Source organism: Ranitomeya variabilis, chromosome 7, assembly GCF_051348905.1.
Source record: "Ranitomeya variabilis isolate aRanVar5 chromosome 7, aRanVar5.hap1, whole genome shotgun sequence".
NCBI lineage: Eukaryota > Metazoa > Chordata > Amphibia > Anura > Dendrobatidae > Ranitomeya > Ranitomeya variabilis.
Window position 1 is genome coordinate 178,386,878 of NC_135238.1, and position 14,511 is coordinate 178,401,388.

The following is a 14,511-nucleotide window of genomic DNA, read 5'->3' on the forward strand; positions in this document are numbered from 1 at the left end:
TGATATTGTTATGCCAAATGAGCCCTGCAGCCAGTCAGGGGCCGCTAGTGGGCAGCAGTGCGCACCCCTACTCTGCAGCCGGAGCTTTCTACAGAAGTGTTGAGTACAACATCCCAATAGTGGGAATGTTTACGTGCCACAGCAATGCCACCCAAACCTCTTGAGACACGGTGCCAACATCACTGGAACGGCCATGGTGGGTGAGATGACTATAGCGTATCTTTATTTTACAAGGGGGGGGTATGCAGTAGTATTTTTAAAAAGGTTGTCATACTATAGGACAACCCCTTTAACATTCTCACATACGGAGCACTAAGAGAAGCTGAAAACTAAAATATAATTATTTTATTACCCATGTATAGATCAGCTATACACAATAATTCATAACTGATACGTTTTGTCTATCCTCAGATTATTGGAAAATTCGACAGATTTAGCCAGAATGAAGAGTCACCGGAGTCGGATGCTGGACAGCTCCCGGTCTCTCTACTCCAGCATGTCTCGCAGTATCGAATTGTCTCTGGATGAATTAGTACGTTTTCTGTATTGTGTTTTTAAGTGTGAAATCTACTTCTTTTATTGGACTTTTTATATTTTGCTCTCCTTCCTCAGGATGCTGTCAAATATATTCAAGAGAACTTCAAGAAGAGAGAATGTGTGACATATACCAAGGATTCAAAGTCGCAGTAAGCAACAGAATCTCAGATTTAGTAATATTAAAAAAAAAAATTATCTTAAAGCGATTTTCCGATTTCCTTGTCTATCGGCTATTGTTGTTACATAGTTATTAAGGTTGAAGGAAGACTTTAAGTCCATCTAGTTTAACCCATAGCCTAACCTAACATACCCTAACATGTTGATCCAGGGGAAGGCAAAAAAAACCCATGTGGTAAGAGTAAGCTCGACTATGGGGAAAAAAATTCCTTCCCGACCCCACATACGGCAATCAGACTAGTTCCCTGGATCAACGCCCTATCAAGGAATCTAATATATATACCCTGTAATATTATACTTTTCCAAAAAGGTATCCAGTCCCCTCTTAAATTTAAGTAATGACTCACTCATTATAACATCATACGGCAGAGAGTTCCATAGTCTCACTGCTCTTACAGTAAAGAATCCGCGTCTGTTATTATGCTTAAACCTTTTTTCCTCCAGACGTAGAGGATGCCCCCTTGTCCCTGTCACCGGTCTATGATTAAAAAGATCATCAGAAAGGTCTTTGTACTGTCCCCTCATGTATTTATACATTAACATAAGATCACCCCTTAGCCTTAGTTTTTCCAAACTAAATAGCCCCAAGTGTAATAACCTATCTTGGTATTGCAGACCCCCCCCCCCCAGTCCTCTAATAACCTTGGTCGCTCTTCTCTGCACCCGCTCCAGTTTAGCTATGTCTTTCTTATACACCGGAGACGAGAACTGTGCACAGTATTCTAAGTGTCGTCGAACTAGTGACTTGTATAGAGGTAAAATTATGTTCTCCTCATGAGCATCTATGCCTCTTTTAATGCATCCCATTATTTTATTTGCCTTTGTAGCAGCTGCCTGACACTGGCCACTGAATATGAGTTTGTCATCCACCCATACACCCAGGTCTTTTTCATTGACGGTTTTGCCCAGAGTTTTAGAATTAAGCACATAGTTATACATCTTATTACTTCTACCCAAGTGCATGACCTTACATTTATCCCCATTAAAGCTCATTTGCCATTTATCAGCCCAAGCTTCAAGTTTACATAAATCATCCTGTAATATAAAATTGTCCTCCTCCGTATTGATTACCCTGCAGAGTTTAGTGTCATCTGCAAATATTGAAATTCTACTCTGAATGCCCCCTACAAGGTCATTAATAAATATGTTAAAAAGAAGAGGGCCCAATACTGACCCCTGTGGTACCCCACTGCTAACCGCGACCCAGTCCGAGTGTGCTCCATTAATAACCACCCTTTGTTTCCTATCCCTGAGCCAGCTCTTAACCAACTTACACATATTTTCCCCTATCCCCATTATTCTCATTTTATGTAACAACCTTTTGTGTGGCACCGTATCAAAAGCTTTTGAAAAGTCCATATACACTACATCCACTGGGCTCCCTTGGTCCAGTCCGGAACTTACCTGTTCATAGAAGCTGATCAAATTAGTCTGACATGAACGGTCCCTAGTAAACCCGTGCTGATACTGGGTCATGAGGTTATTCCTCTTCAGATACTCCAGTATAGCATCCCTTAGAATGCCCTCCAGGATTTTACCCACAGTAGAGGTTAAACTTACTGGCCTATAATTTCCGAGTTCAGTTTTTGTCCCCTTTTTGAATATTGGCACCACATTTGCTATACGCCAGTCATGTGGTACAGACCCTGTTATTATGGACTCTTTAAAGATTAAAAATAATGGTCTATCAATGACTGTGATTAATTCCTGCAGTACTCGAGGGTGTATCCCATCCGGGCCCAGAGATTTGTCAATTTTTGTGATTTTTAGACGCCGCCGTACTTCCTGCTGGGTTAAGCAGGTAACATTTAATTGGGAATTTTATCACTAGTCATATTGGCTGCCATGGGATTTTTTTTTGTAAATACTGATGAAAAAAAGTCATTTAGCATATTGGCATTTTCCTCATCCTCATCCACCATTTCACCCAGACTATTTTTAAGGGGGCCAACACTATCATTTTTTAGTTTCTTACTATTTATGTAGTTAAAGAATATTTTGGGATTATTTTTGCTCTCTCTGGCAATGAGTCTCTCTGTCTCAATCTTTGCTGCCTTGATTTGCTTTTTACAGAATTTATTTATTTTTTTGTATTCATGCAATGCCTCCTCACTACCTACTTCCTTTAATTCTCTAAATGCTTTCTTTTTGTCACTTATTGCACCCCTTGCAGCTCTATTTAGCCATATTGGTTTCCTCCTATTTCTAATATGTTTATTCCCATACGGTATATACTGTGCACAGGTCCTATCCAGGATGCTAATAAATGTCTCCCATTTTCTTTGTGTGCTTTTATGTCTCAGGATATCGTCCCAGTTAATTGCACCAAGATCCTCTCTCATCCGTTGGAAATTTGCCCTCCTGAAGTTTAGTGTCCTTGTCACCCCTCTACTACACATCTTATTAAAGGAGACATGAAAACTTAATATTTTGTGATCACTATTCCCCAAGTGACCCCCAACCCTTATATTTGATATGCGGTTTGGCTTGTTGGTTCATATTAGGTCTAGCAGTGCCCCCCTTCTTGTTGGGTCCTGAACCAATTGTGAAAGGTAATTGTCTCTCATAGTTGTCAAAAACCGATTACCTTTACTGGAACTGCAGGTTTCTGTTCCCCAATCTATTTCAGGGTAGTTGAAGTCTCCCATAATAATGAGTTCTCCTTGAGTCGCAGCTTCATCTATTTGCTTTACGAGGATATTCTCCATTGCTTCCATTATTTTTGGAGATTTATAACAAACCCCTATCAGTAATTTATTATTTTTTCCCCCTCCCCCTGTTGTGCTTTACTCACCTGAGTCTCAGCCACTGCTGTCGTCTGTTACTATCTCTAGTGCATTTTTTCCTCCCCTCATCTCTAGAGCCATAACTATTTTATTTTTCGGTTCTCATAGCCGTGTGAGCTTGTTTTTTTGCAAGACATGTTGTACTTTTGATTGACACCAATCATTTCATGATGTGATGTACTACAAAACGGAGAAAAAAAATTCCAAATATGGCAAAATAGAAAAAAAAGCGAAATTCCACAATTGTTTTCTTTTATTTACAGCGTTCATTTTACAGTAAAACTGACCTGGCAAAATGATCCTCCAGGTCAGTACAATAATGCAGGCTTGAGCCTGATCGTCTGATCACTTGTGCTTTATAGAGCAAAGATTGCGGTCTCCTATGAACGCCAGCCACGGGCTGGCTGTCACAGGCAAACTACTAACAAAAGACTGACTGTCACCTCCAAACAGAAAACAGGTGTGTACAGGTGCAAACTAAGAGGAGCCATCTCCATATATAACCAGCAGATAAAGTTGCACTCTATAACGCTATAGCAAGAAAACCTGAAATATATGAAATTTGAATTGAATTACTGCTCTAGAAAATAGGAAAAAATGAGAATACTTAGCACATAAATTGGCCAATTCCTGTATATCCAACAGCCACGATAAGGCGAACAGGAGAACTGCCATGACAGGCACAGTGGTCTTCAGGAGACTCCTGGCGGTCATGGCAATCCATCGGCACCCCGCAATCACATCTGGGGGACACAGATGGACACATATAACAGTACGCCCCCTGCCGGTGATCTGTCAATGCCATTGGCACAGATTGATTAAATCAGTTATCATCTGTCCACAAAGATGCGGGCTCAGCGTGCGAGCATGCATCAGAGTCAGGGAGACAACATATGACGTACCCAGTATGTCATATGTCGCTAAGGGCCCAACAACCAGGCTGATCAGCTGATCGGCTGGCGTGATCCAGGAAAGCTGGATTCCCTCTGAAGCTTATTTGTCAAGCGCTATAGCTTGCCGAATAAGAGGGAACCCGAGCAAATTCGCTCTTATCTTCTTGTAAGCACTGCTCATATTTGGCCAATAACAGACAAAACAGAATATGAAAACATTCAACTAAAAAGGTGATGAATATATCACATGGCAGGTGTTGTAATAACCTATTAGTGGTATAATAACCTTCTAACCTACTTTAGTTTAGCCAATGAAAATGTTATTCCTTTATGGTTATTTGTATTGGTAAATGGAAATAGACCTCTGTTGGCAAATGAATATGCAAAGAGAATAACCCAATGTAATCATTGCAGGGATAGTACATGTAAGTGCGGATATAGCAAGATGCAGCACATTGAAGGCACACAGGTCAACACAAGCGACAAATGGAATTACAAGAAGCATACAAAGGAGCTTCCCACTGATGCTTATGGAGATATTCAGTTTGATGCATTTGGGAGAAGAGGAAAGGTAGGTCTATATTAAAGGAAACTTCTCATATTCCGTGACAGTTCTTATCCGACGCTATAGTGACATGAATTATCACTTGACATGCCGCAGATTATATGGAGACTGGCAAGTACACCAGGAAAGCGCGACTAAAGAATCCGAGGCAGGACTGGTCCAGAGAACAAGACGCAAGATGTCCCACTGGACTAGTCCTGCTTCATTAGCATTTAGAAATCATCAGAATAAAAGTCCATTTAAAAGGGAACCTGTCAGGATCGGAGACGCTGTTATTCCTCAGGTGAAGGGTTAATCTGCAGGTTAATAGCATTATGAAGGAATGCCATACGCCCGCATGCCTTACTGAAAGTGTGGCACCTGGGAAAAAATTAACTTTACTTCTCTTAGGAGCCGCCGGCTTTCAGTCATGCAGGTGTGCAATTAGAGTCACTGTTCACAGCACTGAGAGTGGTGGTTTTAACCACACCCCAGCACTGACTGACAGCAGGCTCTGTACTGATGAACTGTAGAGCTGTCTGTCAGTCAGTGTGGGTGTGGTTACAACTGTTGCGCTCAGCGCTGTGAACAATGACTGTAATTGCTCTGAGCATGCCTGCATAACTAAAAGCTGGCGGCTTCCATTAGAAAAAAAGTTCATTTTCTCCCGGGTGCTGCACTTTCAGTCTGGGCACCTTCATAATGCTAATCACCTGCTGATTAACTCTGCATCAGCATATAGGTCATAGAAATGTTAAACTAGGCCTACCTGTATGCATCGTATTTGCAGTCTTGTTGTTGAGAAATCATGTTTTATTTCTGTATGCCAGTGTTTCTTATAGGCTCTGGGGCGTGCAGTGCCTGGAAGAAAACTCTGCCTCCTGTCTTCATTATCATACCACTCCATCAGTGTTACACTGCCCTGTGACGCGTAATAGTGTTCCCGGAATCCAACGTCCATTGCAGTGACCCCTGGCATTTATGGCGATAAGGTGCTTTCCCCTCATGCATACATAGATGACAGGGACAACAGAAACTGTATGGTTCCTAACTATGTAGGGAGGAAGGAAGTGTGGAGAGCACCTTATCGCCGCGCACTCCGGAGGTCACTGCAACAGAAGTAGCAGTGACTTGCCGATGCCTGCACAGAAGGACTCTGAAGCCAACGCTTATAGAAAGGAGGAATAGGTACTGAGTAATCGCGCTATGTAGGGTGCAGGCGCGGGAACCTGGGGACACCATTACGCATCACAGGGCAGTGTGATGCTGATGGGAGGGGGGTGGAATGGTAATAAAGACAGAAGGCAGAGATTTCTTTCAGACCTCGCACGCCTCAGGACCTGGAAGAAATTATTAGCATACAGAAATAAAATATGATTTCTCAACAACAATAAGAAACAATATAGATGGGAGAACTTCTTTAACCAAAACCACTGTACTAGGACTGCTGTTACTACCATACAGTGACCATATAGTGGTAATATCAGTTTTACACTCAGTATACCATATATATGTATACTATGCAGGTTCTCACTAGTCATGTTCTCATTGATTTTGCTTTTTTTAATTTAATTTAGCCCAAACCTCCATGGCCTCTTCTTCCATCCATATCACTTCCTGCAAAATGTAACACAGATAAATCTTTGTCTGTTTTTCCAGGACCCTCCTCACATTCTTTATACCTCAACACAATCCTCAGCAGTACCCTAGACAACTATACTGTCCTCTCTGTGCCCTGTACAATAATATTACCTTCCTTTTGTGCTCCACACATTAACTGTGCCCCTACACAGTAATAATGTTCCCTCTGTACTTCCTCGTAGTAATAATGATCCCCTAAGCCTCCTTACAGTTATACAGCATCCTATAGCAATAATGTCCCCCTGTGCCTCCTTATAATAATATTTGCCCTGTGCCTCCTTTAATAATAATAGTCCTTGACTCCTTATAATAATACAAACACTCACTGTGCTTTCTAATAATAATAATAATAATAATAATAATAATAATAATACCTCCTCTGCTTCCCCTATAATGATAGCTATCCTCCAGTGTGCCTCCTTATAATAAGTTTTAAGACATGGAGAATGATATATATTGCAGAACTTAATTATTTCACCTTGAAGCTCTCTATTCTCTCTGTCTATGACACCCTTTCCATGCCCCCCATAGCATATGATACTCCCCCACATTTCCCCATACAGAATGATGTCCCCACATTTCTCCACCTATACAGCATGATGGTTGCACAAACCACACACAGCAAGATGGTCATCTCAGCCCCCCCCCCCCACACAGTGTGATGTCTTCCCATAAGGAAGGTATGATGGTCACCCCCAAGCAGCATGATGGTCACCTCAGCCCCCCACAAGGTATGATGGTCACCTCATTCCCCCACATAATATGTTGGTTGAACCAGTCCCCCCATAATATGTTTGTAACTCCAGCCCACAAAACATTATGTTAACCCCAGCCTTCCACACAGATGCATGCTCACCACAGCCCCCCACACATTATGATTGTTACCACTGACCGCCACACTGTATGATGTCCACCATAGCTTCCCACACACTATGATGGTTTACACAGCCCTCCACACAGTATGATAGTTCCCATACAGTCCCCCACACAGTATAATGATTAGACCACTGCCCACCACAAAGTATGATTGCCCTTCACAGCCCCCCATATAGTATGATGGTCTCCTCACATCCCCAATATAGTATGATGGTCCACCTACAGCCCCTCATATAGTAAGATGGTCCCCCACAGCCCTACACACAGTATGATGGTCCTCCACAGCCCCAATACTGTATTAAGGTCCCCCCACACATTAATGGTCCCCCACAACTCCCCATATAGTATGATGATCCCCCCCACAGCCTCCAATAAAGTATAATGGTCACCACAATCTTCCATATAGCTTGATGGTCCCTCACAGCTCCAATTCAGTATGAAGGTCCCCAAGTCCCCCCTATATAGTATGATGGTCCCCCTTACAGCCCCAATACAGTATGATTGTCCCTCCCCCAGTGTTATGGGCACCACAGTTCACAAAAAATCTTATGCTCACCTAATCCAGCCTCTGTGTCCACCACAGCTGCTGTCTCCTCTTCTATCATTTATTGCAGTGGACGCAGGTGGTGTGATACAGTGATGTCATTGTGCCACACAACGTCACCTGCCTGACGCCGGCCTCCAGCAGGTTGCAGGCTGGAAGTAACCTGCAGCCTGCTGATGTAAGTGACGGAGGACAGAGCCGTGAATCTGTGCTACGCCACAGCTGTTAACAGTATTGGCGTTCTGACGACACCAATACTGTTAACAGATTGCAATTGATGTGGTCCATGGCCTGTTCGGTCTGGTTCTTCCTTGATCTACAGTGGGTATGGAAAGTATTCAGACCCCTTTAAATTTTTCACTCTCTGTTTCATTGCAGACATTTGGTAAATTCAAAAAAGTTCATTTTTTTTCTCATTAATGTACACTCTGCACCCCATCTTGATTGAAAAAAAAACAGAAATGTAGAAATGTTTTCAAATTTATTAAAAAAGAAAAACTGAAATATCACATGGTCATAAGCATTCAGACCCTTTGCTCAGTATTGAGTAGAAGCATCCTTTTGAGCTAGTACAGCCATGAGTCATCTTGGGAATGATGCAACAAGTTTTTCACACCTGGATTTGGGGATCCTCTGCCATTCTTCCTTGCAGATCCTCTCTAGATCCGTCAGGTTGGATGGTGAACGTTGGTGGACAGCCATTTTCAGGTCTCTCCAGAGATGCTCAATTGGGTTTAGGTCAGGGCTCTGGCTGGGCCAGTCAAGAATGGTCACAGAGTTGTTCTGAAGCCACTCCTGTGTTATTTTAGCTGTGTGCTTAGGGTCATTGTCTTGTTGGAAGGTGAACCTTCAGCCAAGTCTGAGGTCCAGAGCACTCTGGAAAAGGATTTCATCCAGGACTTGGCCGCATTCATGTTTCCTTCAATGACAACCAGGCATCCTGTCCCTGCACCTGAAAAACACCCCATAGCATTATGCTGCCACCACGTTTCACTGTTGGGATTGTATTGGGCAGGTGATGAGCAGTGCCTGGTTTTCTCCACACATACCGCTTAGAATTATCACCAAAAAGGTCTATCTTCATCTCATCAGACCAGAGAATCTTATTTATCATAGTCTGGGAGTCCTTCATGTGTGTTTTAGCAAACTCTGTGCACACTTTCATATGTCTTGCACTGAGGAGAGGCTTCTGTCCGGCCACTATGCCATAAAGGCCCGACTGGTGGAGGGCTGCAGGGATAGTTGACTTTGTGGGACTTTCTCCCATCTCTCTACTGCATCTCTGGAGCTCAGCCACAGTGATCTTGAGGTTCTTCTTTACCTTTCTCACCAAGGCTCTTTTCCCACGATTGCTCAGTTTGGCTGGATGCCCAGGTCTAGGAAGACTTGTGGTGGTCCCAAACTTCTTCCATTTAAGGATTATGGAGGCCACTGTGCTCTTAGGAACCTTGAGTACTGCAGAAATTCTGTTGTAACCTTGGCCAGATTTGTGCCTTGCCACAATTCTGTCTCTGAGCTCCTTGGCCAGTTCCTTTGACCTCATGGTTCTCATTTGGTCTGACATGCACTGTGAGCTGTGAGGTCTTATATAGACAGGGGTGTGCTTTTCCAAATCAAGTCCTATCAGTTTAATTAAACACAGCTGGACTCCAATGAAGGAGTAGAACCATCTCAAGGAGGATCACAAGGAAATGGACAGCATGTGACTTAAATATGAGTGTCTGAGTAAAGGGTCTGAATACTTATGACCATGCGATAGTTCAGTTTTTCTTTTTTATTAAATTTGGAAAAATTTCTACATTCCTGCTTTTTTAGTGAAGATGGGGTGCAGAGTATACATTAATGAGAAAAAAAATGAACTTTTTTGAATTTAGCAATTGGCTGCAATGAAACAGAGTGAAATATTTAAAGGGGTCTGAATACTTTCCGTACCCAATGTATATATGAAATAAAAAATGGTAACGCAAATATATATATATATAATCTTCAATAATACAAGAAGAAATAGAAAATTAATTTATTAGACAGCTGCTAGAAAGTAATAATAATGTGAGAGAAGTGTCTGAGAGTCCAATGTTTGCTATCATGCACATTTCTCTCTCTCCTCTTTTAGTACATTCGCTTGTCTCGAGACACTACCCCAGAGACATTGTATGAGCTCATGACCAAATATTGGCTGCTGAAAACACCAAACCTCATCATCTCTGTGGCTGGAGGTGCTAAAAATTTTTCCCTCAAGCCTCGGATGCGCAAGATCTTTAGTCGTCTTATCTACATTGCACAAACCAAAGGTAACATGGAAGAGTGTGATTGTATGTGTGAGGGTGAAGAACTTAAAATATTGAGTAAGTGACATTATATTATGTGTCAGAAAAAGTCAGTCAATTGGGAAATCCCTTCTTATATGCAACAGGACCCCAATGTAAAATAAAAACACCATATAGTCACCTCTCGGACCAGTGCTGTTCCAGCAATATCGGCGATGTGTGCATCGTTGGTACAGCATTGGTCCGGGAGGAGAGTATATGGTGTTTTTATTTGACATGGGATACTGTTGCATTGAAGAATGGGTTGTCCAAGTTGTGGGCAACTCCACCAATCATATGTGGTGGTTAGGTTTCGTATTTTATGTAGTTAAGGAATGTAAGTGATGAATAAATTGATTAGAAGAGAATGGAATTGGCTTTTAATATTTCACAAAAATTTGGATTCACCACAAACCTAATTTTTAGGTATTTGATTCTATCGAATACAGCAAAATGTCAACTTGCTGGCCTCCATTTTTACTGGATTTGTTTTAGAGCTTGGAAGGAGTTAAAAAAATATGCTCACCTTGACCTGGCCCTCACTTGTCCCTCCATGTAGCTCATTCACTGAGGTCCAAGTTTCCATCTTCACTGTGCTTTTTAGAGCCTCTGGTGCTATCTAGGATTTTCGATATGATGTTGTGGGGGGATGCACATCTTTACATCTTGTGAGGCCTACTCAGTGACTAGGCTTAACATGATGTCATGGCTTAATTGTGTGAGGCCTAGTCAACTCTGGAGGTGCCAAAGAGCACTGAGAAGAGGAAAAACAGGACTGGAAGGGGCTGGTTGTTGGGAAGACTAGTTGTGTAGAGGAACAGATGAGGGCCAGAGTGAGGTATGTATAATCTTTTTTTTATACCCTACTTTTATTATGTCCTGGGAGACTGGTGATATCTTAGAACATAATAATGCCATTCAATGTAAATCTAACTTCTCGGCCAAATTCGAACAAATCGACCGAAATAGAGTTATGTCTGATGTATTCATCTTTAGTAATTTTATCTAGAAAGCTATGACAATGTATAAAAATCTAAATTAGGTATAGAAATATAATGTCCTGATTACCATTGCCAAGTTTATGGAATTATAATTTCCCTTGACAATGCAGAAGCCCCTGTTGATGATTTGTAGCCAGTGGCGCAATATAAAGAGCAATTCCACCGAAATGTAAAGTTCATTATGCACAAATACAACCACAAGATGGCTGTGATCCCAGAGTATGAATGTGACCTGCCCTGCTGTTATATAATACAGCAGGTAATGATGCGGAGTGTCTTCTGTCCAGTCCCTGCTTTGAAGGCACAGAGCATCCTCTTGTCCTTGGATGGAGATCTGTCAAAGCTTGAACAATAAGCATGGGATTTTGAAATCACATAAGAGGCATTTATGTTTGCTATCACTATTCCTTCTATATTTATACATACATCACAATAGAATTAGAGGCTGCAGTATAACCCGAAGGCTTTGAGAAAATCTACCAGCTCCAGATGTACATATAGTTTTACTCAACTTCCCCTTATCTGTACAATTTAATGGTTTAAATGACAATTACCATTTCAATTATTTTTATTAGTATGTGTTGCTTATATAGCGCTATCACATTCAGCAGCGCTTTACAGACATTATCAGCGCTGTCCCCATTGAGGTTCACAATCTAGATTCCCTATCAGTATGTATTTGAAACCTGGAGGAAACCCACGCAAACATGGGGAGAACATACAATCTCCATGAAGATGTCTTTGGTGGGATTTGAACTCAGGACCCCAGCGCTGCAAGGCTGCAGTGCTAACCACTCAACAATTAATCATGATTAGTGTTGAGCGATACTTTCCGATATCGGAAAGTATCGGTATCGGAAAGTATCGGCCGATACCGTCAAAATATCGGATCCAATCCGATACCGATACCCGATCCCAATGCAAGTCAATGGGACGAAAATATCGGAATTAAAATAAACCCTTTATAAACTTGTAGGTTCATTCTACATGAAGGAAAACAACTAAGAATAATGTAGGATGTATTGGGGGACGTGGCGGAGATATTAAAGGCACAGAGGTTTAGCCCAATGTAATAGAATAGCAGTTTTTTGTTTTTTTTTTTATGACGTTCGGCGTTAGAAAGAATTTGAGTATGTTATTTTTTTTTTTTTAATGTCAGATATTGATGTTTCACTACTTCCACGCCCTTCACATTCTTTTTTACTTCTCCCACGCTTTCTTCTTCATTATCCTCATCATCAGCTTCTTTGACATCAACTTCTTCACCTTATTCATCTTCTTCTTCATCTTCTACCTATAATTTTTTTGGTTACATTGTTCATATTCTTTTTATTTTACTATTATCTTCATCATATTCTACTTCTTCATCATATTCTTATTTGTGACAGGCATTCCCGTAGTTGTTATCTATAAAAGTTTGAAGATTACACCTTCCGTTCTGCCTGTCACAAAACAGTTACATTTGTCCGCGTTCAGTTTGGCCTGCAGCATCAGGCTTTATCCAGGGGCACCACGAGGAGGAACGGACTCACCCCCATACACTGCTTAGTCTTCTTCTGCTTATAATTTAGATAATATTTTTTGCTCTGATATTTAGTGTTATGCTTCATGTTCTTCTGCTCTTTGTTCTGCAGCCTCTTGTTCTTCTGCTTCTCGGTCTTCCAGGTCGTCGTCGTCTCCAGGGTCGTCGTCTCCGGGGTCGTCGTCATCGGGGTGTTCTCCGGGGTCGTCGTCATCGGGGTGGTCTTCAGGGTCATCGTCTCCAGGGTCGTCGTCATCACGGTGGTTGTCGTCTCTGGTGTCGTCGTCATCTTAGGGGTGGTCTTCCGGGTCATCGTGTTTAGTCTCTTGAACTTGGAAATGTAGCAGAAGGTACAAGAAGGCTGAGAAAATGCCGAGAACCAGCTGATGGAACTGGAACTCGGATGGCTACCCGAAGGTCCAAGAGCCAATGGAACTACCGAGGACCAGCTGACGTTACTGGAACCCGGTTACTAAGCAGGAGGTACCCGTGCCTGAAAGCACTACCAAGGACCACCTGACGTTGGTGGAACTCGGATACCCAGAGGGAGGCACCTAAGCCAAAGGCTCTGCCCGGAACCAGCTGACGGTACTGGAACCAGGATGGGGAGCAGAAGGTACAAGAGCAAAAGACAGTGCCGAGAACCAGCTGACGGTGCTGGAACCCGGATGGGTAGCCGAAGGTCCAAGAGCCAATGGAACTACCGAGGACCAGCTGACGTTACTGGAACCCGGTTACTAAGCAGGAGGTACCCGTGCCTGAAAGCACTACCAAGGACCACCTGACGTTGGTGGAACTCGGATACCCAGAGGGAGGCACCTAAGCCAAAGGCTCTGCCCGGAACCAGCTGACGGTACTGGAACCAGGATGGGGAGCAGAAGGTACAAGAGCAAGTGTCTGCGTGGCTTTTGCAGGACACGATGCCGGCTGCACAGCAGGGGAACAGCTGGCGGTGCTGAACCCCACTGACACATTGGCTGGTGTTTTTCTCTGTGCAGCTAGCAGTACCGGGCCCCAACTGGCGGTGTTGGAGCCCGGGGTCAGCAGGAGGAGGAGATGGAGCAGAGTGTAGGCCGAAGCCTGCACTGGCGGCAGCTTTTGGGTCTGTTGTGCCTGCGTGGCAGTTGCAGGACACGATGCCGGCTGCACAGCAGGGGAACAGCTGGCGGTGCTGAACCCCACTGACACATTGGCTGGTGTTTTTCTCTGTGCAGCTAGCAGTACCGGGCCCCAACTGGCGGTGTTGGAGCCCAGGGCTCTGCAGGGGGAGCAGAGTGTAGGCCGAAGCCTAATTGAACCAATTTCAAAGGTAACCTTTAACCCCCCCTCAGGGGTTACAAAGTAGAAGAGCCACAGCTTATGCAGCAGTAGTGCTGCACAAGTCAAAGGTTGCTCTTTTAATTTCGCTCCTTGCACACGCTGAGTGAAACACGTATAACATTTAGCCCTTTATACAGTCAAACTGTGTTGGGAGGCGCGAGTTCCCTTTGTAATGAGACGCAGCACAGATGTCAAGAATCCCACCTTGGTGCTGGGTGCAGCCTCCTGAGCGTTGTTATTTGCTGTACAGGAGTCTGCGCTGTCGTGTTATCCCCTGGCCTAGCGCTGTTAGCGCTGCCCATGTTCTGGCATCATTTAATGTCGGCCGGTGCGTTTCGCGATGACCATGAATCCCAGCCCCGCA

The 14,511-nt window shown here is 43.2% G+C and overlaps 1 protein-coding gene across 4 annotated transcripts in view; it reads left to right on the forward strand.

The window, feature by feature from the left end:
• The window catches only part of TRPM8 (transient receptor potential cation channel subfamily M member 8), a 173,801-nt gene that overhangs the window by 55,092 nt on the left and 104,198 nt on the right, over positions 1-14,511 (forward strand). For all 4 annotated transcript variants that reach the window (XM_077272379.1, XM_077272381.1, XM_077272383.1 and 1 more), the window contains 4 exons: positions 412-532; positions 613-686; positions 4,808-4,964; positions 10,112-10,289. In XM_077272379.1, coding sequence (XP_077128494.1) covers positions 412-532; positions 613-686; positions 4,808-4,964; positions 10,112-10,289 — 530 coding nt within the window. The remainder of the gene's footprint in view (positions 1-411; positions 533-612; positions 687-4,807; positions 4,965-10,111; positions 10,290-14,511) is intronic.